Genomic DNA, 24,385 nt, shown 5'->3' with positions numbered 1-24,385 from the left:
TGGGAGGCAAACATTTGCTCATGGGCTGTGTGCATTTGTGTGTGTATAGTGGGGTCAGATTAGGAGCCCTGGCCAAGTTTTCCCTTGAGTGCCTTGATGGAAAAGCAGTGATGGTTTCCACTCCAGTAGCAGCACAAGTAGTCATGCAACACTCCTGGTACCATGTGAATGTAGACTGGGACTCTTAGCAGTTGTAAAGCCATCCAGTCTGCTTCTGCTAAGTGAGAATAAGAGAAGGGTAGAGATGATCTGGTGAGAGAGAACCACCTTGAATGGAACAGGACAGGGCAGAAAAAAATCTGACTGTGCAATGGGGGGGGGGGGAACACCAATTGCCACCCACAGTAACAAACACCAGTATAAATATGGTGCTCCTACTGAGGTAGTTTATTGGCGAGACCTGACAAAGGCACTGATAAAGCCAAAGCTGCAGAAGAAATGGGGAGAACGCACAATCTCACTAATAAGTAATAATCTGAATCCCCGACTGATTAAGGCAGAAGAAAAATTGCGCAGTCTAGTTGGCTTTGGAAACTGAAGAATCTACACATTCCACCAGAAGAATGTGCATTTCTTAAAGAAAAATTACAGCAGTCAGACCCACTTTCTATTTCCTAGGTTTACTGATAGTAGAAACATTGCTATATCTAAATGCTATATCTTAATAATTAATTGGTCCAGAATTCATTTATTGTAACTGCATCATAACGCCATTGGCTGGAGCCATCTAACAATATCCCTCCCAGTGACCCATGTTCATTTGCTTTCGAGTCAGGTGAATAACCCTGGAATGCACTAACTTCACAGCAGAGAGGAAGGACCCATTCCAAAACCAACCATGTTATTAAAAGCTAGATAAATTAGTTTTTGTTTCCGTACTACCCTTATCTTGGCTTACAAATGTTATTAGCGGCTACAGCACTGCTCTGATATATGAAATAACATCTTGCTAAATTATTTCTTTGAAGATTTCCTGATGGCAATTAATTCTACAGGTCAAATAAACACAGCGAAGGAAGTATTTCTATTTCGTTTCTTTACATTTAGAGACATTCTTTTCACCAAGTATCCTTTTAATCTCGTGTTGTGGAAAGTGCTCCCCCACCCCTTGCAACTCTTGCCTGTTTCTGAACACTTCAATCAAATAACTTTGGAATCTGAGCCAGAGCTGCCTCTGATCGTGGATGGCAGATGTGAATTTCAGTAAATACATACATAGCTTTCTTACTAGACAAAGAAAGAACACTTAGCTTAAATCAGAGGTTTTCAACCTTCTTGAGTCCATAGCTCCCTTAACCAACTATATTATTTCTGTGGCACCCCTGTGGAGCCCAGGAGCCCAATTATGTCACCCCTTGCCTGCAGAGCTGGCAGCCTCTCACCCTTTTTTGAACACCCTCCCTTGTGGACTGTTCCTTGAGTCTCCTCTCCCCTCCCCTCTCCTTGGGAGTCCTCTGTGCAGCCACAGCTGCCAACCCTGGTCTCTGAGCTGCGCCCCCACCCCAAAGAGAGTTGCCTGCCAGAGGCACCATTCGCCTGGGGAGCTTGTAGCCAGGGCTGCTGCAATAAACAGCTGTGTAAGCCTTTGGGAGGCAGAGACGCAACAGGGCATCAGAGGTGGGAGGGGAGGAAAGAGGGACAGAGGCCAGTTTTGCCCATGGCATCCCGATCATCATTCAAGGCACCCCAGCACACTGGTTGAAACCACTGACTTAAATTAATGCCTGGACTGAAAAAGCAAATGTCCCACGATCCTGTGAGATCCTGTGTACATTCGGTGCCAAAGCAATGGTCACAACAATGGCAGCAAATTTCTGCTGCAAGGGAAACAAAAATTCCATTAGGTATTACATTTCCCTCCTTGCACAAACCACCATGGAAATGAGTGGGAGTCCCCCACAAACATCTTAAGTTCAATTTCTAATGATTTTAATGGGGGTTGAACATGAAATTTTCCCCATTTACTAATTATGGTTGTGTTTGGACCCTAATTCTAAAACACATTTACTTCCAACCAACTCCTGTGTTTTAAGATGAGGATGTTAAATTTATTTAACTCTATGCTCACATTATCATTTTACCACACTGGAAATGCAGAATTAAAACAAAGAACTAACCTGTGTGCCTTGATTATTAATATCCACAAAATCACTCCATTCATTTGTTAATTCCTCTGATGATACAACTTTCAAAAGGATGCTGGGCACCAGGTCTTTGGTTTTGCAATCTGGATAGCCGGAAACTTGATGATAAAGTTCATGGTGTACTGAGCTTTCAGCTGGAATGTGCTTGCAGTAAATATCAAACTTTGGCGTGTCTGGAATTTAATAAAAGATCCAGAAAGCTCTTTAAGGAAAGATGTTTGTATTTATGGCACAGTTTCATCTGATTTCATTGCATACACACAAGCTAGACTGTAACAAACTCTGCCCAAGAAATTATCAGGAAATACAATTATTGCTTTTTGCTTATTTTTCAGACCCCCCTTTCATATCCTCTTCATACACAAACTGCTTCTTGAATTAAATATGTTAATTCTGAGCACACTTCTTAAATTAAGAATTTAAGAGGCAAGCAAGGCAATTAATTCAAAGGCTTAAATTTTATGTCGAAGCAGGATAAATCACATACCTTTGATGTTCTCTTTCACAAGCAATGAGACAGGACACCTGTTGTGGATAATTATGCGAGGACTAGGATCTTCTGATAGAGTTAAGTACGTCACCCCAAGATGTTCCTGATAAGTCAGCGCAATAGCTCTAAAGCGAACAAGATTGTAACATTAGACATCTGAAAGTCAACTTAATTTACTGTTACAAATTTCATACCAACCTAGTAATGTATGAAAGAACAACCAGTTATGGGAAGTTAAAACCAAGATCTCATGAATACTTGCCCACTTAAAAAAAAAGTGGCTGTGTGTCCAGCAACACGAAGTTCAAAAGAAAGAGAAGGGAACAATGTCAACAAAGGATCAAACTTCCTACGAACATATTTAAGTTCAAAAGTTTGCATGATGGTGGCCTCGGTTTTCATGGATTTTAAAAGAAACTTTATTTTCTAAGTAACTTTTGATGGTAATTCTATTAAGTAGCCTTCTTGCATAGAAAACCAGCACACACTGTAAAGCAACTTGCATGTTGCTGGTACAAAAGAAATGCAAAAAAGCAATAAAAATCCAATGAAACAGAAAGAAACCTCCCGCCAATGGGTCTCTTCTGGATGTGGGACTACAACTCCCAACATCCCTGAACCTGGTTGGGGTTGATGGGCACTGCATCATGCATCATGCCCATTGACAGTGATGCCTACATCACAGGAACAGGAACAAATTCCTGTTCGCACATATTCTTTTTAAAGCTGCCTGTTCACCTTTATTCTATTAGAGTGATTTCCCCCCCAAGAATATGTAAAGATAAAAATGTGTCAGTTTGGAAGAGGGAACAGTTTCTTCTTTCTCATAATCCTGCTTTTGACTCCTGCTCTCGCCTGTTAGGATCACTGTATTTTGTCAGCATCCTTTCTTCTAAGGCCCATATTGGAATCTCTTTGAGTCCAGCCACATCATTCATAAATCACCCAGAAGAGTCACTGCTGAGTAATTGAATTGATATAGGTATTCCCTCCTCAATGCTCAGAGATTGAAGCACACATTGTCTTCAAAGCATCTCCCACACAGCTCACAGCAAGGGCAATACCATATGGCTGATTCTGATCTTACGTGGCTCTGTATAGCTCTTTATTTAGATCTGCATCACACAGTAAGAACAACATCAGTTTTGGAGGCAGGAAACGGAAATAATCTCTTCTATGAAGCAGTGGAATTTTTACTACACGGAGTGGCTTATTTTCAAAAGGGGATGCAATTTTAGATATAGGCAGCCTTTCAGACTTGGAAAGTTTTCTATATTTCCTACTGACTTCTCAGTATTTTTCCCAGACAAGTTTCCCCGCCCCCTCATCTTTTAACATATACTGTGCCATTTTAAATAGCTAACTTTCTTCCCAAACTGCTGTAGAAGACAGAGACACATACAACTGGATTATTAAAAGTATAATTGTTCACAAGCTGTTTGAGAGCACATTTATTTCTCAAGCTATCAAGATGCTACTAAAGTGTTACTAAAGTAGATGAACAGAGAACAACATCATTTTTCATATCAAAAATTGCAAAGTTTAAGCAATTAAAAGCAGAACACTGTATTTGTATTTAAGAGCCTATAACAGGCATCCCCAAACTCGGCCCTCCAGATGTTTTGGAACTACAATTCCCATCATCCCCAGTTAACAGGAACAGTAGAATCATAGAGTTGGAAGAGACCACAAGGGCCATCGAGTCCAACCCCCTGCCAAGCAGGAAACACCATATAGAATCATAGAATCATAGAGTTGGAAGAGAATGTGGTCAGGGATGATGGGAATTGTAGTCCCAAAACATCTGGAGGGCCGAGTTTGGGGGTGCCTGGCCTATAACATTACTGAGGACCAGCCTCACTATTTTAACTTTTAAATAAACCCCTTGCATTTTTGAAGACTGGCATTGCCCTCTGCCTGTCAATATAAAGCTCGTTCACGCGCATTCTACATACCTGGTGCAGAATCCATTTTCAGCTCTACCTCCAAGGGGTACAGCTATACTCTGCCTTGGGAATTCCTGCCGGATGACAGCTGGCGGGCTCCAGCATGAAATGGCGTGGCAATTAATGCTATGTTTGAAGCTTAGCAACATGTACTTTTGAAGAGGGAGCATATCAGAAACTGGCTGGGTAATATCAGGCATCAAGTCCCAAAAAACAACAGAACTTGCTTTGGCAGTGTCAGTCTCTGTAGCTGAGCAGATGCTGAATGTACTGCTGTCTGGAACTTGCAAGTACTAGGAAGGAAACAAGGAAGGGAGTACATAGCTATTTAATGCAAGTTTTCAGTTTCTGCAGAATTTGTAAGGGGCACAATTCAAAATATTCACAAGGTTACATTAAATCTCCAAACATCTTGCCTGCGTCCACTTCTCTTTGGTATGGTACAATGCTTTTTTCCTAAAAAATGTTTAGGGGTACTCTCATTTTCCTACTCATATTGAAATACTGCCCCTCAACGAGGCCAAACTTAGATTCACAAAATGTTTAGGGGTATGCGCCCCCCTGTGTCCCCCCCCCGAAAAAAGCACTGGTATAGTAGGATATCCTTATAGTCAGGCACTGAGTGGTAATGCCAAAAACTTGTAGGAGAAGCAGTGTAAAAGAGTAGTTTCATAAATCCAAAAAAGGAAGTAATGTGAGCTTTTATAACGTACGTTTTAAATAAGTTTGCATTGATTTTTTTTTAATTAAAGCCAAAGCATTCCTTTGTATCCAGAACAGTCTGCCTGTCATTTAATACACCAATGAAAGATGTATTTCCCAGATAATCCAGGGCAATAGTACTCAAAGAACTGTCAAGCATCTCTAAAGAGTTGTGAACAACTGCAATATAGGATGTGCATTTTTCTCCCTGCTAGACCTATGCAGGGCTGCGCCAAGATATTCTGCTACCTAAAGTGGATCAGCAAATGCTGCCTCTTGCTTCCATTCTCCTCCCTGCTCCCAGTGGACTGTTCTGTTAGTGTCACACATGACTGCTGCTTCCGGTTTTTATACTCATGCTTGCAAACTACCATGAACTTTACATTACTCGCTTTTTAGATTTTACAATTGCAGTAGTATCTGTTTATGAATATCATCTGATTAGTTTATTTTATACATGCATTTCTTGTACGTATACATGAAACACCCCTATTCCCTTTTACACCTGCCCAGACTCCTCATGGTGACTCAGCTCTCTGCCATATGGCCTGCGGCAACTTGTGAAAGGGTATTCTCAATAGTGGCATCGCTTTCAGGTGCAGTTCGCAACAATGTGAATGGAGTTTCCATCCGGTAAAAATGTAGCTACTCACCCGAGCATTTGGTTAAAGTGGTGCCCCTCTCTTGGCTATGTTGTAGTATAAAAAGTTAACAACTACTACTACAACAACATCAGCAACAACAACATATTTTGATGTTACATTTTGTATTTAAATGAAGAAGAGCAGAAGAAGAGTTTGGATTTGATATCCCGCTTTATCACTACCCGAAGGAGTCTCAAAGTGGCTAACATTCTCCTTTCCCTTCCTCCCCCACAACAAACACTCAGTGAGGTGAGTGGGGCTGAGAGACTTCAGAGAAGTGTGACTAGCCCAAGGTCACCCAGCAGCTGCATGTGGAGGAGCGGAGACACGAACCCGGTTCCCCAGATTACAAGTCTATCATTCTTAACCACTACACCACACTGGCTCTCATGAAATAATGCCTTACTGAATTTTTATGTTTTTCCCGGTTCTGGGATTGGGTGAACAATGAAGAATGGATTATAAAATAATTTAAATAAATAAATATAGCTATTATTCATTTTTGCTATTATCAGCAAGTACAGTTGATTTAAGTCCCTGACAGTACACTGCCTACTCAGAAGTAAGACTCAGTGAATTCAATGAGGCTTATTTCCCAGTGCTTACAAACCAGATACACCTTTTCTGTATGGGAATTCTTAGAACTGTTTCAATAGCTATGATGGATTATGCTGCCTCTGTTTCAACAGCAGCCTTCAGCTTCTGAACATATGGGGACCAAGCAGAACTAATTCTACACAGTATCAAGATCCGCAACTATGCAGAGATCACAAGTTAATTACCATGGTCCACTGTATTGTGGCATCTATGTTCTCAATTAAAACAATCTAAAATAAGTGACTTTTAATTCCTTATCCAGTGTTTTCCTTTCAATAAGAAGTTTAGCCTTTATATAAATAGTAATTTATACCCACTGTAGAAGCTAAAACAAAAAATACAGTGTTAATATTTTACCTCCTCTCTTAGTTTAGACTTCATAATAGATAGCTGAGGCTTATAGTATATTTGGTATGGAGTGTTATTGATGATGATGCTCTTGTCTTCAATCTGCAGGATCTGAATACCACGCTGAACAATAGAAGAAATGCAGAACTGACACAGCTGCAGGATAATATCAGGAACAGAACATTAGTAGGTAAAGGACAAATATTTTCCAACAATGTAAGAACCGCTAAATAAACAATTCATTTTGATGCTCAAAAATATAGGAACCCTATTATGTACACCACCTTAAGCACTATTTCAAGGAAGAAAATCTATTAGCAAATCACCGTTTGCTGCCACTTTATCCCTCAGTTAAAGAATTTAAACCATACATTAGGATGGTACGAGCTGCTTGGAAGTGGAACAAACTATCCTGGAAGGTGGCAGGCGTCCCTTTGTTAGAGGTTCTGCAGCAGAGACTGGATGGTTACCTTTCAGGCATGTGGTAAGAGTGGATTTTTGTCATTGGCAGGCAGCTGAACTACATCACCGACGGGTTGGGATCCACTAGTGGGTTGTAACAAGAGCACTACTACCATGCAAATATATGGTAAAGGATTCAGAAATGAGTCCCCAAATGTTAAAAGTGGGTCCTGGGTCTGAAAAGACACCTGAATTACATGATTTTGATGTTCCTTTTGTAATCACTCTGTCCATGGGAAGGCAGCTAAGGTTATTCTACCTTTTTAAATAAATCCATATGAACAAACCATTCCCAATTACAGTTTTCTTCTGGGTATGCTTGATCAGTTCATCTTGCAAATGTTCTTAGTTTACCATATTTCTGAATGACATAATATTTTTTCTCCTTTCAACATTAGGAAATAATCTCCTAAATATTTCTAACCTTTTGGTGTCCTGGAAAGGCTCCAAGTCTTATCTCAGCTTCAACAAATCCTTCCTCATCCAGTGTCACCACCTCCTCGTTGTCTCCATCCTTCCACTTGGGTGATGTCATATTGTGGACCAGCTTGACTGCTGCTGACTTGTGCACAGTGTTAGTGTTTGCCCAGTATATGCCAATTTGAAAAGCTTCCTAAAACAAAAATAAATAAATTGGGGGCCATGTTCAGTACTTCCTGTTTTCAATACTTCCACTCAATATAAGACAAGAGGAGATCGCAAACGTAAATCTGATCACATTTAAATTCTATATATTTTTTTCAGCAACTTAAGCAACTTACTATTTGCTTGTGCGATATCAAGCAGTGCTGCCAAATGTGTATGCTGAACTGCATTTCATCACAAGATTTCATGTCCTATTCAATGTTCTATATTCCTATTCCGTATCCTTAAGCCACAGTCTGTCTATATATTTAGTGGGTGGTGCAGCAGTAATGTGGTAGAACAACTGTGTTACCCAAGTACCCAGTTTAGCTGGTGCCCTAAGCATGACCTTTAACTCCTTTAGGTTCACTCTATAGGTGACTGCACAGAGGATGCACTCTTGCGAGCACAACAGACATACATTTGGTAAGATCATTCACAGAAGATAAACTTTTTTCCATTGCTGGGGAGGAGCAACCACTTCTGATATTTGCAAATGACCTACTCTGCACCTGAACTAGTTTTCAACAGCTATCACAAACATGCACTTCCATTTGGCCATTAATTAGCCCTGGTCAGAACAAAAGCAATTGACACTGTCCCTACTAATAAATAGTTACCTAAATAACTTCAGTTTTTGCATACAAAACTCTCCTGGCACCCTGCAGGTTTGCACTTGTACTCAAGGCTAAGAACAGTCTGGATGCAGGCATTCTATTCATACACACCCTAAAAAAACACAGGGGGAGGCCCAGACTTGGCCTCAGTGCATTTGGTTATCAGGTCCTAGTTGACACCGGAGGCTGTTTGTAGGAGAGAGGGACTTAAGCCACTCCTCCATCATGCTACCTTAGTGCCGAACTGGCTAAATGTATAAGCCAAGGCTGAGATTACTTTTCGTATATTCAAGGTAGTACAGTATAAAATTCAATCTGTTAATGAATTGCCCATCTTGAGGCCCTGTGGTCAAATAGTTCATAGAAAAAAAATGAAGACAATGAAATAATCCACAGTAGATGGCTGCCATTTATTGTTATAAACTGGGAAATGGGTAAGCTGCTTCAAAGGGTCTTGGTGCAGTTTATTTAGGGGCTCCAAATGCAATGACCATATTTTCCGTTTCCTGATTAAAGACTCCCTTTACAATTCTTCATAGCTTAAAAAGTGGTAGCTACTCTCATTTCTCACAGCAGTGATGTGTTGACTATGATGCAAGGAGGAATTTGCAATATTCACTGCTTGCCCCACATTAGGAACAAAACAACTGACCAGATGTACCCAGACTCCATGTGGGGAAGAAGCCTGCCACTGTTTGCATGTTTGTCTATGTTTGCACGTACTGACAAATAAAAAACATGTTGTGTAGGATGTGTTGTGGGCCTTGCAACCTTTGATCTGCCCCTGTACACAAATGAAAAGAGAATGGTTAAAATAAAACAGTGCATATTGTTTTGAATAGTATGCCTGCCTGAAAGTTTGGAGGTATCATTGTTTTCCCAGAAGGTATCTGCAGGACAATCTTCTCGCCTTCAAACAGCCAAAGATCCCACTTGGAGTGATTGATCAGCAGAGCCCATGGCAGGAGTTCTATCAGCAGCGTTTTCACACATGGCTTCCACACTGACAGTTTCACTCGCATTGGGCTATCCCACTGAGTGAGCTGTTCGCTGCTTTTCCAAGTAACGTATCAAAGGAGAGATAAAAGAAAATGGTTAATTCATTGGTAAGATTTGCAGTTTATCATCCTAGCCATTCATAAAGCTTTTGTTACACTGTAGTGCCTCCTGATAACAGATATGATTCTGAAATACAAAGAGATTCTGCCAGGGCAAATCTGTCCCTGATTTAGGCTGGTTTTCTTCTTTGATTGAAATAGGCTTTTATTCAAGGATCAAAAAGCAAGTCACATTTTGAAATAATTGAATTAAAAGTAGTCTCAGGACAACACCTGGCATTCAGTCTCCTTGGCAGTTTCTTAGTCCTACAAATATGATAGCAAATGATCCCCTGAAAATATGATTCCGATTTTTAAAAATATTTTCAATATGTTGCAATATATGAAAAGCCACTCTCTGCTTTGGAATTTGCTTAAGCTAAGGAGCTAACAAAATAAGATGTGTCTTTTCTATCCAGGAGGCAGGTGGAGCTGATATACCTAGAAAAGTTATTGATAAATATGATGCTCCTCCAATGAAATAAAACTTGTTTTAGGATCCTACCATTTGCAAATGTATTTATTTCATTGCAAGTTGTGCAACTCCAGAGGAAAATAGCAAGACACCAGTACCTGACAAAATCCTTCTTAGTATAAGGCCACACAGACTGGGGGGAGCTGCAGCACCCATAGAAATCGGCAAGTATTTCATTTGCAGTGCCTCCTGCATTTGATTTGGTGGCAATCTGCTTAATGAGCGCTGTTGAGATGGGGACTGCACATTCAGAAGGATCATCTTCTTCCCTGCCACGAGAATAAAGCAAGGATGTATTTCATTGCATGGGTTAATCAGAGAAACTGAGTGTGTACTCTACACCAGACTTCAGGCTTGTGGGTTTGTTTGTTTTTTTAATAGACATGTGGACCCACCAACAGAAGCCGGCTGCAGACAGTGGCAGAGGTGGTGGCAGACACAACTGGAATTTGTTTAGCCTATTTGCTTATTAACGTTTATATGCCACTTAATAAAAAAAGCTCTCTATAAGTGGTATACATAAAATAATATTTGTAAGAAAAATTGAGGAAAAGAGCACATCTGAGCACATGCTTTCAGCACCATGGTGAAGCTCACAGTCCATTCACACACAAAAATCAGTCTCGAGTCTACACTGCACAATGGCATTTCCATTACCCATCAGAGAAACGTGTGGTTTTAGTAAACTTTTGTTCCGACGCTAAACTCATCCTGCAGCCCAGCATGCTTAGGTATAGATACTATACCTGGCTTGGAAGGTGAGGTGATGGGTTAAATCAGGTTCTATATTTTGCAATGGTTTTTCTTGTCCTTTCCCAGGAATAATTTGCATTTCACTTAGTCCCAGGCTCCTTTTCTCCAAATGTATGATGATGGGATCCGGAAGATGGCTCCTCATGATAAAAAGAGGGCTGAAAACAATCTACAAAATCAAAGCAGTAGAACAGTTTCAGCTTTTTAACTGTGGATCCAGCATTCCAGCTATAACAGACTGTCACTAAATCTCTGCTGTGGGTCAGTTTGACCTTAATTTGTTTCAGAACATGTGAGGTCGTATTAATTTGGGCAATGGGGAATGTACTCACAATTCGTTGTTGTACTTGAGAATTGGCCTCTAATGTCAAAACCATGCACCATACATAAATAATGGAATTGTTTGATGATGGCACCTGCAGACAAGAAAAAAGATAGGTATTGCTGGAGGTTACGGTAGCCTTGTGGAGCTAAATATTTTGTATCATCTGATGTAGCAACACACTGCAAGTCAAAAGAAGACCAGTTTTCAAAGAAAATCCATCTCTCTTTTTTTGCACATTATTTTAGATAGGGCTAAACTATGCATGAAACCATTTGCACACTTAGCAATTTCACATTTGTATTTAAATAAACAGAAGGTGCCCAAGTCTGGATAAGGACCTAGACGGCAGTTATAGGGGGGCTTTTACCCTATGGCTTCGACTGTGGTTCCATTCTGGATCAGGGGTTCTACACCCACCTACTGACACCAGGAGTAAAGTTCCTATTGGCATCAATGAGAGTTTTCCCCAATGCAAATTCCCAGTGGGTGGGTGGGTAGGTCCAATATGGACTGCAGCAGGAGACGAAGGGTTAATCCTACTCCCCCCACCTGATCCTGAAAAGAAGCACTCTTTCAAGCAGATGGGTTTGAGGGTGATTAGTATCCTTACGCTCATCCAAAATCCACATTCATAATAAGAGAATCGTTATCTTGGAAAACACATTCGGGTTTTTTTAGAAAATTACAAACTTCTGATTTGCAAACTATTTGTCTGTGTACCTGGATGACTGTGCTATATTCAGTGTCTTTAGACTCGAGAGAGACATCTCTTGACCAGTCTTCATCTCCTTTAGCCTTCACACTCAGCTCTGTTAGTTCATGGTTTTCTAGGACATACGATGGCAGCTTCTGCTTGGGTGTAAGGCAGTCAAAATGTTCCTTTACAACTGCTTGTCCATCCTGCCCAGTGTAATGCTGAACAACTTTCATTTCAATGCTTTCAGAGAGGTAACTACACACAATCTGTCTTCCAGAAATAATTATCTAAATCAGGGACAATGAGACACAGACACAAATAAATATTTTATATGAACTGATTTTTACAATAAAGTATAAGTTGAAAAATGTCTATTTTATGGAGATAAAGAGACATAATGCTAGTTCAGCTATAACAATCTTGGTCCACCAAATCATGTTTTCACGTTACATTTGAACCAGTATATTGCTGAACTGCTGCTGGCACAAATTCACAAATGTAACCATCTAGATAATAAAGTGTTAATGAAAAAATATCATCAGTAAAATATTATTTTGACCAGATACCAATAATTTAATATTCAACTAAATACTAAATTCAATTGCATCGTCACAGTGAATGCTTTCAATTTAAGCAATTTTGGAGATACAAGAAGTTAGCTGCTCACCAAAATCAATTAAGACTCTATGTGATGTTAAGTGTCTAAGAACTCTGATGGAACTTTTCAAGGGGCTCCGTTCTTCCTCCCGCTTCGCAGGAGAGGCACTTCGCTGAAGGGGCGCTGCACAGCTCTCCCTCTCTGCGCAGCGCCATTCGCTCCATAAGACGCACTCACATTTCCCCTTACTTTTTAGGAGGAAAAAAGTGTGTCTTATGGAGCGAAAAATACGGTAAGTAATACTTAATTACTTCGTTAGTGGCATCCTCTTGGACAACCTAATGTTTGTTGGAAAAAGAATTCCTCAGCAAAATGCACATGCATTAGAACACTCACTTGTTTTTGTACTCCATTGAGCTGCAGGACCTTGATAATAAGTGATGCAGTCCTTCCCTTGTACTGAATAGTCCTGATAAATGTTCCTGCATTATCTACACTGAATGGCTCAGACCACCGCCAGTTTCCCCAACCTTCAATACAGATATGTAGCAGCTGAAAAAGATAAAAAATAATAACTAACCAAAAGCAAACAAGCAGCACATTAATTGATGACCTGTACTAATCAGCTAACCTTACAGCAAAACCCAAGTCCCATCACTGCAAAAGTTCTCATTATAAGATTTGAACATGTTTAATACCTTTCTTTAAAAACAAACAAAGCCGTATGACCCTTGTTACCCAGTGTACTAAAGCAACATAGGCCTTGGTAATCATGTGCTTTATATTTAATAAACTAAATAAATAAACCTCCAGTCTTTAAAGGTGAATTTCTAAGTACATTTCTCTATTTTAATAGAGGCCAAATGAAGCCAGTTTATCATATAGTTATTCAGTATGAAACTGCTGCCCAGGAAAAAAAAGTCACAAATTTTCTGATTTATGAATACAGTACTAAAAAAAAGTTACATCAAGGTCTAGAAAAAGGAGATAATGAAGGCCCCCATACATCAAGGGCAATGAATCAAGGCTAATGGACTGAAATTATGCTTTTTCCAGTGAAGTTTGACTTTGACCTTTAAGAAGGAGCCACAATAACAAACGGCTAAGATGTTACAACTCAGTAGCCTGCTGGCAATTTTTGGTCCCCTCAGCACAAAACTGCTTGTAAAACAAACACATGCAATACAGTGGGTGGCTTTTGAATTACAAAAGTTAGGCCTTGACTACTAACACAAATATACAAGATAATAAGTATACCCTAAGGGGAAAATGTACTCTGGGACATAAAAGCTCCTAATGGCTTTGATATTTAAATCTTAGTCACAGAATAAAGAGAAACAACTGCTGTGGCTGAAACCAAGTTGCTCACAGCCTCCTGTGTGTGTGGTGGTGGGGATGGAGGAGAAGCCGCATACCCAAAATGAAAGAAATGAGAAGGCTGCTGACTGTTGAGAGAGAATGGTAGCAGGGAAAACAAACAAACAAACAACAAACAAATGGAGGTATGCTATACAAAAGCTGGCCCTGTGTGCTCAAAAATTATTGAAAACAAATGCTCTGTGATAGATAATGATGAGTCTGAACACAGAACTTCCCTTCTGGAGCATCTCCTCCCATCTTGTATGAACAGCCAGCTCATATCACCCAGAAATATGCTATCAGTTTACATCAAAAGTTTTACAAACATTGGCTGATTATTTTCTAACAATGCAGCACGGAGATTGATGCGCATTTCATGTTAAATGTATGAAAAGGCTAGGAAAACAGTACTCTTGGGAGCGAGTATCTGATGACATTGTAAGCTCTGTACTACGGAAAGAATTCCTATTTATATCTCACTGATTTGTGGGAGCTTCACGACTCCATGCTCCCACTGCTGCTTCAAATATCACCAGGTGTCCAATGGAACCTGCTTCTCGTGGGGCATGGGTACTATTCAACGGCCAGGGTTAAGAATTTCATAAAGGGTTTCTTATTTTCCCCCACAAAATTCGAGCACTGAATCTACTACCACCTTGTCGGGTGCCTTATGATTTAAATGGGCATCCTAAGGACTCGAAGATGGCAGTCAGAATGAGCAGCCTGAGCACACATAAGCAAACATCATACTCAGCCAATTAAGTTAAACCACTGCTTTAGGGGATACCTTTGCTGCCTTTTAAGTTTCCCACACACACACATTTTGAGAACTGTTGGGAATTTAGCTGACGTGGGTCACATGACTGGTGTGGGAGAGCAGACCTGGAAGAAGGCATGCCAGATTTGGGCTGCGTTGTGTAGGAAGGTATGAAACAGAACAATGCGGCCAAGCTAGTGAAAGGTGCTTGCTAAGATGCCTTGGCTGCTTGTGCTTCCAGCAACAATGATGGATGATGGAGCATCCCCAGACTATGTACCTCTTCATCTAGTGGTTGCGCAACCCAATTCAGAACCACCCACCTAATTTACAGATGTAGGTGCCACAAGGCCTTCATGGAAATGTTTAAATTGGCTTACAAGACTGAGAGACAAAAAGGAACGGGGAACATTTAAGACTCACATATCATTTTTGGCCTTGGTTACAGAGTCCACTGTGATTTGTTCTCCTTCAAGATTTAATCTGAATTGCCTGCATGATTTCTATTTTCAGCTACTAAATTTAGTTTTGAGCCAAACTGTTTATTCATTGCTATTCAGAATCATTAAGTCATCAACGCTGTACGCCAATCATCAGAAGTGGGGAAGTTTGTGAGTTCTAGCAAGGCTGGCACAGACAAGGAATTCATGATGCTGCAACAAAGGAGGCTGGCTAAGGAACCAGGCATCAATGCCACGAGGTGCTGCTAAATTAAAACTTCTGGTTGCAGAGTGATAAAGCTGGAAAAGGGAAAGCCAGGCTGGGATATGTGGACTGGTGATAACAGACAGGAGAGGATTTAAGTGAAAAGCGATTTGACCACTATTGTATTTTACATCAAGAAGTCATAAATAGTATAAAGAACAGAGATAAGATCTTCCCTATATACAATGGATCTTCTGTAGAGTTGCTTTACAAAAATTATTAGACCTATTAAGAAACATAACAGGTGACAAAGAGAACTCAGGCTCTGAGGGAAGATTCCTGAAAAGATACCTCTGAACAGAAGAGTTTCACTTAAGTTCCATGGGGCCCAAACATCTTGTTGTTTTGCAGAGCAGTATGGCTTCCGTCGTAGCTTGAATCACAATTAAAGGAATGGATCTAATGATGGGCTCCTGCTTACTATGACATTCAGCAGCTCATGTTGCTTATCAGTCTGGAAAAATAGGCCTTCAGAAGACCTCTTACTTTTCTAAACTTTAATGTTAGATTTTCATGAGACCACTAGTTGCATTTCCCTTAACAAGAAGTCAAGAACCTTTAATAAACCATAGTGTGTAAAAGCTGCCAGCTAGTGCATGCAGTTTGATCACTACCTCTTTGCCCCTCTCTTGGCATGAGCAGCTAAACAAAACAACTTAGCATAACATTCCAATTCTGGGATTATGGCTTTTTTCTCTAATAAACAGAGATCTCTGGCAAGACTTAACCCAAGGTTTGTTGCTGGCTTACAAATATTGGCCTATGAGTGAGAAGCAAACCACAATCCTGGGTTCGGTTGTTATGCTTAACTATTTGTTTACCTATTTGTGCCAGAGGAGGAGGGAAGAGGAAGCAATTAGGCCGTGTGTACATTATGGGTTACTAAACCAAGGTTATTGGCTTATTGTTGCATGCAAATACTGCCACTAAGTTATTGTTGAAAGTAAAGACACTTCATCAGTTTCCTACATATAAAGTTGTGCAGAACCATATCAGAAATGCCTTGAACCCAATGCAAGGTCAAGAACTTTAGAGCAAATGCAAGATTCAAATCTAATATATATGTTTGTGTGTGAGAGAGAGATCTAGTGTCTCCCAATGAAGTAAAATCTTAACTACATTACATTAATGAAGCATTAAAAAAATGAACTTTTATGGAGCTGGAAGAATGCTGGGGAGTGGATAATTTTGAGAAATTCCAGGTTAAAAAAAGAGAAGTCCCTCATACTCACTGGGATTTGCAGAGGTTTTTCAAAATATGAGAAAATAGAATATATATATTGCCTGTGCATAGTGACTATTAAATAAATTGTTTACTTTAAATCCAATGATTCAATTATTTATATGCATTTACTTCTGAAGCAAATGTGTTTTGAGATTTTAGCTTTGTACTGCCACAGCAAAACCAAAGGAATCTTAAAACTCCTTTCATTTATTTATATTATCTATTCTAAACAGTCAATTACAACACCTCTCCTCAACTTTAATCAGTGAAAGAAAAATTAATACTTTAAATGATATGAATTTTAATGAAACCCAATCCTTTGAAAACTATTTATTTTCATTTAACTGAGCTGCCTTGCCATACTAAAAAAAACATTTTTGCAAAGGTTAAATAAAGTATTTTATGGCAACCGCTGCTGCTTAGTGCCTATGTAACAAGAAACATGAGCTGTCCAAAGTTGTGCAAGTGGATTTTCTTTCCCAGTAAGGGAATGTGGTATCTGAGACCTTGTCCTAACTCATTTTTATCCCCAAGTGTGAGTCAAGAAAGTCAAGTATGAACTAATGCCTAGAGGAAAGTCCCTGACTCCAAAAGTATGGATTATTTCATATTTCACATTTATCTCACAATCTGCTCTCAGAGTTCTTAAAATTCACTAACTTGGCAAGATGAGAATTATCATGAGGAATGAAATAACTTCAAAACTATGAAGTAATCTAGCATTCCATTAATCTGACACTCAAGTGGCTTGTCCATGCTTGGGCACCATTCTGACCTCTGGATAATGAGTTCCTCAAGAACGTCTCCAGCAATAAAGAAATTTGGAATGTGCCACAATAAAGTTGCATTAATTTTGTAGACTTACATACCCCACTTTGAAAAATTAGGACACGGTGTTAAAAATAAAAGTTTGCTTATCTGAGATGACAAGGTATCAAGATGTCCAGAGTTCTTTCCAGAGAACATAGCATCGTGAGTTCTTGTTTAAAATTCACAATGCAAACTACACCCAGATCTGGGTGTGGGGATTTTGCAGCATTTAACGAACGGAATCAACTTATGCACGAAAAGCGCCCCACGCTCCTGGTATGTTAAATTACCCAAATGGTTCATTTCTGAGATCTCAACATTCTGGTGACATGGGAGAGGCGATAAAGTGTCAGCAGAACAATAATAACACAGAAAATATTACAAGGCTTGGGGGCCATTCAACAGAGTTACTCATTTAGTTCAGTTCTTGCCAGAAAACGTCCCAATAATCTAACTTTTCAGAGAATCAAGAACTGCTCTCCAGCCAGTGGTAGTAGAAGCTGCTCCACGGCTGACCTGCTTTCCTTGTCTCTCCCTTGCTCTGCTTCACACTGTATGCCCATTCGTTCTGGCACATCATTCATTCCTCATATAACAAGAGCCAATGTAGTCAGCTGACTTGTTCTGTCCCCTTCCAAAGAACAGCACAGCAACCTGAATTTCACAGACCTGGTAACTAACAATACAAGAAAAAAACAAACTCAAACATAAATTACTTAGACCACTAATCACGTGTATTTCATTTTTATTCTTTTTTTCTGAGCTATCACTTGTAACTTCAGAGCAACCCTGTGAGGCAGGTTGATTATTCTTGTAGTTTGGGAATGGAGGACACATAAGCAAGTCTAGAACAGAAACTGGACTTCAAGGCTCCTAGATCCTAGTCCTTAATATACAGGATAACTCTGTCATCCAGATATTGTAGCTGCATCTCACAGGCAATCGTGTGATTAGAAGTAGAAGAATTCACATCTTAGCATAAAGCAAAACTGGTACTCCTGCAGATAAAGGACTCATCTACCTATACATTAATGTGGCCTAAGAACATCTTGGATCAGAGTATATGCCCACTGAGTACATCATCCTGCTTCCCAGCATCATTACTGACAAATTTGTATCTGTAACTGTGTTGCAGTAAGGATAAAATTGTGTAAATAATCTTTATATTTAAAAGACCATTTTGAAATCTCAATTTGCTTACACATAAACATAAAATATGTGTAAGCAAACTGAGAAAAAAAGCCCTATAATATATCATTCCTGACTTTTTACATTGTTTCCCAATTGTCTCTTACAGCCACCTATAAACCAGTAGCCATCATCTTATGGTAGTATAAATTACATTAGTTATGGAACAAGTATTCTACTTTCAGTTCCCACAAAAACCCAGAACAAATTGTGACCCTGGCTGTTTTTAGGTGCTATGGGTGTGTGTGTGTGTGTGTGTGTGTGTGTGTGTGTGTGAGAGAGAGAGAGAGAGAGAGAGAGAGAGAGAGAAAATCAGATAACTGTTTTCACGGATATTCACAAATGAGTTATCATATGCTACAGCACTGTGGGCTGATATTCACATCATCATGTACCTAGAAGGCACTTCTTTGCAGGAAAGAGCAGGTCGCAATACATATACTTAACAAGTATGTGCATTGTATCAGAGATATAATCGCTGGGCGGCAGCCTGCCATCATGCTTACACTGAAATAACACAGGGGCAAAAATCACAAGCAGGCTACCTGCTATATCCACCAAAGAAGCGTATTTTGCGTAGGATTTTGTCATAACTGAATGTTCCTCATTCTGATTCAATTGCTTGTAAATGCTTGCAAAATTTACAGCTGGGACACAAATGGCAAATGAAGCAGGCTTCCATAGCATCTCACTGCTTGACCAGAGGTAAAGCATAGTAAAAAGGTGAAGCAAGGAGCCCTCCTTTCTTAGATGCAACTTCCATTAAAACTAATTCTGATGTAGCAGTTTTCCTTCATGGAAGAATACGGTTTTGTATCCTCACATTGTGTATCCTCACAAAGATTTTCATGTACATTTCTCATGAGCATTCCACTGCTGGAGAAAAGTTGAAAAATAAAAAAGCACACACCAGTTGCCAAAGGAATAAAGAGTAATTAAAATGCAGCATTTTAAAGACATGTTGAATAACTTCAAACACTTAAATAAGTTGCTTGCAAGCTGATTTTGCCTAAGCAGAAGTGAAAGCTGCAATCCTTCCTCATTAGGGGCTGCAGGTTATTCTGGGAAAACAGCAGCAGCAATACAATATGAGACTGAGGGACTGGTAACCATTAAAACATAAGATGAATCAGAGAAAAATCCTATCATGTTCAGCATTCTCTTCTCTCAGTGGCCAACCAGATGTCTATGAAAAACCCACAAGCAGAACATGAATATGATAGTGCTCTCCTGCAGTTGTTCCATAGCAACCGAACCATACTGTCTCTCCTACTGGAGGTGGCATATAAGAGGTATAGCCTTATCCTCCATCATTTTGTGGCCTTCTAAAGTCATCCAAGCTGGTGGCCATCACATCAGTTTACCTATGTGAAGAACTTCCTTTTGTCTCTCCTGAATCTCCCAGCATTGAATCTCTCTCTATCCGCTTTCTCAACATCATGCATAATTTTACGCACCTCTACCCTCTCCTTCTTACCATTTTCCTAAACTAAAAAGCCAGAAGTATTATAAATTTCCCTCACATGGGAATTGCTCCAGCCCCTTGATCATTTTAGTGTCCTTTTTTTCTGCTCCTTTGGACAGGCAGAGACCAAAACCACACACAGCAATGTATTCTAAGTGTGGTCAACACCATAGATTTGCATGAAGGCATTATGACAGCGGCAATTTTATTTTCAATGGGAGCTTTGTGTCCACACAGTTAGGATTAAAATACCAAAACCTGAAGACTAAATTCTCTCTCTTAAACCTGACAAATTACTGCTGTACTTTGGGTTCAGAAGCTTGCAGTTTTCTCTGTTTCTCTCTCTCTCTCTCTCGTTTCATTTGGAAAGGGTGTGGGTGTTCAGTTCCAAACTTGAATGAAATCTAAACACTTCTGGGTTTCCTCATCCATTTTGTTTATCTCTTGTGTCTCTTGCAGCTAAAGCGTGTGACTCCAGCTGGAATCTGGAAAGCTAAAGATAGCTGAATGCTTGAATAAAAAACCAGAATCAATGATTAAAACACCACCCAATTTTAACAATCGCTGCACTTGTAATGCTTTTTTCTTTCATACCTGCGGGGACTTGTGAGAGCGCCAGCTGTACTGGTGACTGTGGAGGCTAGCCAGCAAAACATTTTCATCAGTATCCACCTGGCCAAACCGCAGTGTCTCCTGTGTGTCATTACAGATTACAAAATGGCTGAAGACCAACTCTTCTGCCTCAGGGCACTGGTTCTGAAAGGAAAAGAATATGAAAGCCAAACAAGGGTCAGATTAATTGCAATATGTTTGGCAGCTGCCTGCCCAGTGGCGAATGTTTCTACACACACACAAAAACCCCTCCCTTGTCACAAGCTTTTCCTACAGAACTTTATTTCTATATAATAAAATCACAAAGCAATTTATGGGTACCCCGAAATATATTTTTATGGGTACCCCCCAAATATATTTATATTCATTGAACTGTAACCCACAAGCAAAAAGACAATGAAATAACAACTTTTAAAAGATTATCTGAGCCAAATTAACACCAGAGACTACTGCAGTGTCGCGTACAGAACAGCCTGAGGAGATTCTACATAACAATACAAAACCTACTCATGAGCCATTATGCCTGGGGTTCGCAACGTACTGCCTATGGGCAACTTGGTGTCCTCAGACACCCCCCACAGTGCTTGCTAAGACCCCCCTGCCTGTTCCAACTTTCTATATTTCTTTATAATTAAGGGATAGTTTTGTGCTTTTGAGATGGTTGTTTGGTTGGGAGGGTGTTGCTTGTTTCGTGTGGGAAGGTGTTACCTAATTTTTACCCATTTGGGGGGCCGTAATGTTTTGTATCCGCAGGGGTGGAGTATTTCTGAGCACTGTCTTTCTTTCTTTTGTGAAATGCATATCCTGTGCAACCCATTACAGTTTCTTAGATTACCAAATGAGCCTCTGCATCCACACGTATTAGAAATGCCTAGGTTTTGACAATAAAACCACTAGTTCAAAGACACCTGAACTGATATTTAGAATTTAGTGTGAGGTTTTTGAAAAAAAAAAGTATTTTTAATACTTTTTGGAGCAAAAAGTAAAATAGCATCAAAGTCTGCACTTTCCTACAATTGATGCTTGATTGCATATACACACTCAAACATGCTCTCCTTTTTTAAAGCAGAAATGACACATATCAAAATACCAAGATTGGATTTTTTGTTTTTAAATTTACTTCAGTTCTCTAAACTGGTCTTAGCCCCACTGTTCACCTTTAGCTTCCAGAATGCTCTGCTGCATTGACTTAAGCAAATACAACTTACTCAAGTCCACTTTGTGCAAAGGTTCTGTGGAGTAAAAGAGTAATTTGATGCCATATCAACTCACAAGTGTCCTGAAATGCTTCAGTATTCACTCTGAAATGTTTCAGTATTCTAGAGCAAGGTGTGGACAGGTGTGGACATGAAACACAACATGGCAAATCCACTTTTATTTTTTTTATTTTTTTAACGCACACAGACAGCTTCTGGCATTTGAAGTATTACACTCCTCAGTGTACTTTCAAAGTTTGTTTTAGATTGTAGAAAATATCTCACGGTCCTCCCTCAGTATAGTGATCATCCTTCCTGAACATCCACGTGTATCCTCTGATGCTCTGAGTGATCAGATTTGAGCTACGAGCAAACTGGGCATTTTCCGCTGGTAATATTGTATGAATGATAGGCTTACTTGATGTTGATATAAATTACCAATGTCTCAGGGGTTCATTAAACCCTGTAACTCACTTAATTATGGGAATGATTTGATGCCAGCAGAAGATGGCAATATAAGTCCTTCAAGGAGATTTGTATCATTGACTTAAAATATTCCTATCCAGTCCTTCCATCAGCTTGAAGCTGCCTTCCAACTCACAGCAGTCTCTTTTCCAACAATGTAATACTGTGTACCACATTATGAAGAACTCTATTTTGGTTTCACACATTCCGTTTGAGTCAATATAATCCAAGCAATGTTTCCTTTCCCTTTTTGTTGCCTTTCCCCTCAACCATTTTGACTTTCCCTAACCATTCCTCCACCACCGCCCCACCCCTGGTTGGCTTGGCAGCTTCAAGATGGCCTTCAGTCTGTTAGAGAGCTGGATTTCCCATTGTCCTTTTCTTCCATAGTAGCATCTTCTCCTGGCACTAGTACCAACACAGGCTCTTCCCTTGCTGATTACAGCTGCTTCAAGATTCTGTCAGCAAAATGCCAGAGAATGCGTAGAAGCATATAAAAACAAGGAAGATAGCCAGGTCTCTCTAGCCAGCCAACTCCTTTTTGGCCACTAGTTTTTCACAGAGCTCAGTCTGGTAGCTGCTGTTGTCAACACCTCATTTTGACCAAAAGAAAAAAGAAAAAGAAATTTTGAGTTCTTGGGTGTACAAAATTTCCACACATTAAATGAACGCCCCCCCATCATCACACACAAAGCAGAACTTGGTTTCTATGGTGACCAGATATTCAAATGTGTATACAGTACTTCATTTTCCGTTATGAGTAACTATGTTCTTACTGCATTCCTGCATTTCAAAAACATCTCCCCTTGGCTTTAGTGCTTTCTTTTCTAGAGAAGGAATAAAATATTGGAGGAATGGCAGGAGTCATGTTAAGACATATTTCTTGCACCCTTCGCACATAAGTCTAGGGTGGCAAGGCATCCTATTTTACAGAGAACAGTACTCTATGTGAAGGGCTGTGCATTTAAAAGTGCTGTTTAAAATTTAAGAATCCTAAGAGAGAAGTTGCCCATCAACAGATAGCAGTGCCTAGAAAAGGGAATGAGAAAGCACACGGGTCACTTGGTCACAGTCTTTCCTGCGATAGTGAGATGCATTGTGTATCTATTTAAATTATAATATTACTAAATACGCATCTATGCATATGCAAATTTTATTCAAATCCATATTCTCATTTTGGATGATAAACTTCCTCTTTTTTGGCCATGTGCTCACTCTATATAGGCTGCTTATATACCCACCTTTTACTTTCTCCAAAATTTATCTATAGATGGACGTTCTCATCAACATATTCTATACAGAAAAGGTCAGTAGAACAGCCAAAGGCTCGCATTTTGTAAGCAGGGAAGACTACTACAGAGCATCTGGATGTACAGTGTATCTGAGGAAAGTAAGGCTGACATTCCTGGTGCCACTTCAGAGCACACAGTTTGTTTTGGCACTCTACAATGGTGGATCTATTACTTTATACTGTCAAGCTGCCATACCCACATGCTCAGAAATCTACCCACAAACATGGATTTCCTTGTTACAGATTTATGAAATGTTCTTCTTTAAAGGAAGGATTTAAAATCTAAAGAACTGAGTATGTTGCTATCAAGTATAGAAAGGAATATATAAAGCATTTCCCCCTCAAGGAAGTATCTACTGGACTTTCTTGTTAAATCTGTACCCAGAAAGACTGAAAGCTTAGCACTGCAACATGTTCAAAATTCATATTAGTGGAATAAGTTAATTTGAAGTTTTACTGTCAGTTTACTGAAGTGAATATTTTTGCATGGTTATGGGCTTAAGCCTATGAGCAGAAAACCCATGTAGAGAACAGACGAGTAATATCAAACTCCTTATAGTATTTGAAAGCATTTTTCTTTTCCTTATGCATGAAATTGTCAGTGACATCTTACTATACTCAGATGTAAAACCTCATGGGGTTAGAGGTAACAGGTTTGGCTTGCACTCTACCAATCAGCCCAGATTTACAGGACAATCATATGCATGCATTCTTCAAACTAAGTTCCACTGAGTTAAATGGGATTTACCCCAAAATAGATATGCAGCTTTTGTTAATGAATTTGCTTGTTATT

General features: G+C 39.6%; 1 protein-coding gene across 5 annotated transcripts in view; it reads right to left on the bottom strand.

The window, feature by feature from the left end:
* VPS13B (vacuolar protein sorting 13 homolog B) overlaps positions 1–24,385 on the bottom strand; it is a 358,520-nt gene that overhangs the window by 24,844 nt on the left and 309,291 nt on the right. For 4 of the 5 annotated variants that reach the window (XM_083622696.1, XM_083622693.1, XM_083622697.1 and 1 more), the window contains exons 43-54: positions 20,623–20,784; positions 12,916–13,071; positions 11,945–12,208; positions 11,232–11,315; positions 10,893–11,068; positions 10,245–10,415; positions 9,426–9,627; positions 7,758–7,946; positions 6,881–7,027; positions 4,590–4,873; positions 2,632–2,759; positions 2,118–2,317 (exon numbers count right to left, since the gene is read on the bottom strand). In XM_083622696.1, coding sequence (XP_083478822.1) covers positions 2,118–2,317; positions 2,632–2,759; positions 4,590–4,873; positions 6,881–7,027; positions 7,758–7,946; positions 9,426–9,627; positions 10,245–10,415; positions 10,893–11,068; positions 11,232–11,315; positions 11,945–12,208; positions 12,916–13,071; positions 20,623–20,784 — 2,163 coding nt within the window. The remainder of the gene's footprint in view (positions 1–2,117; positions 2,318–2,631; positions 2,760–4,589; positions 4,874–6,880; positions 7,028–7,757; positions 7,947–9,425; positions 9,628–10,244; positions 10,416–10,892; positions 11,069–11,231; positions 11,316–11,944; positions 12,209–12,915; positions 13,072–20,622; positions 20,785–24,385) is intronic. The other variant, XM_083622694.1, reaches the window with a different exon arrangement.

This window comes from Podarcis filfolensis (genome assembly GCF_964270895.1).
Source record: "Podarcis filfolensis genome assembly, chromosome: 7".
Classification (NCBI taxonomy): Eukaryota; Metazoa; Chordata; class Lepidosauria; order Squamata; family Lacertidae; genus Podarcis; species Podarcis filfolensis.
Note: the sequence above shows the minus strand (reverse complement) of the source record. Positions and strands in the feature narration are given on the sequence as shown.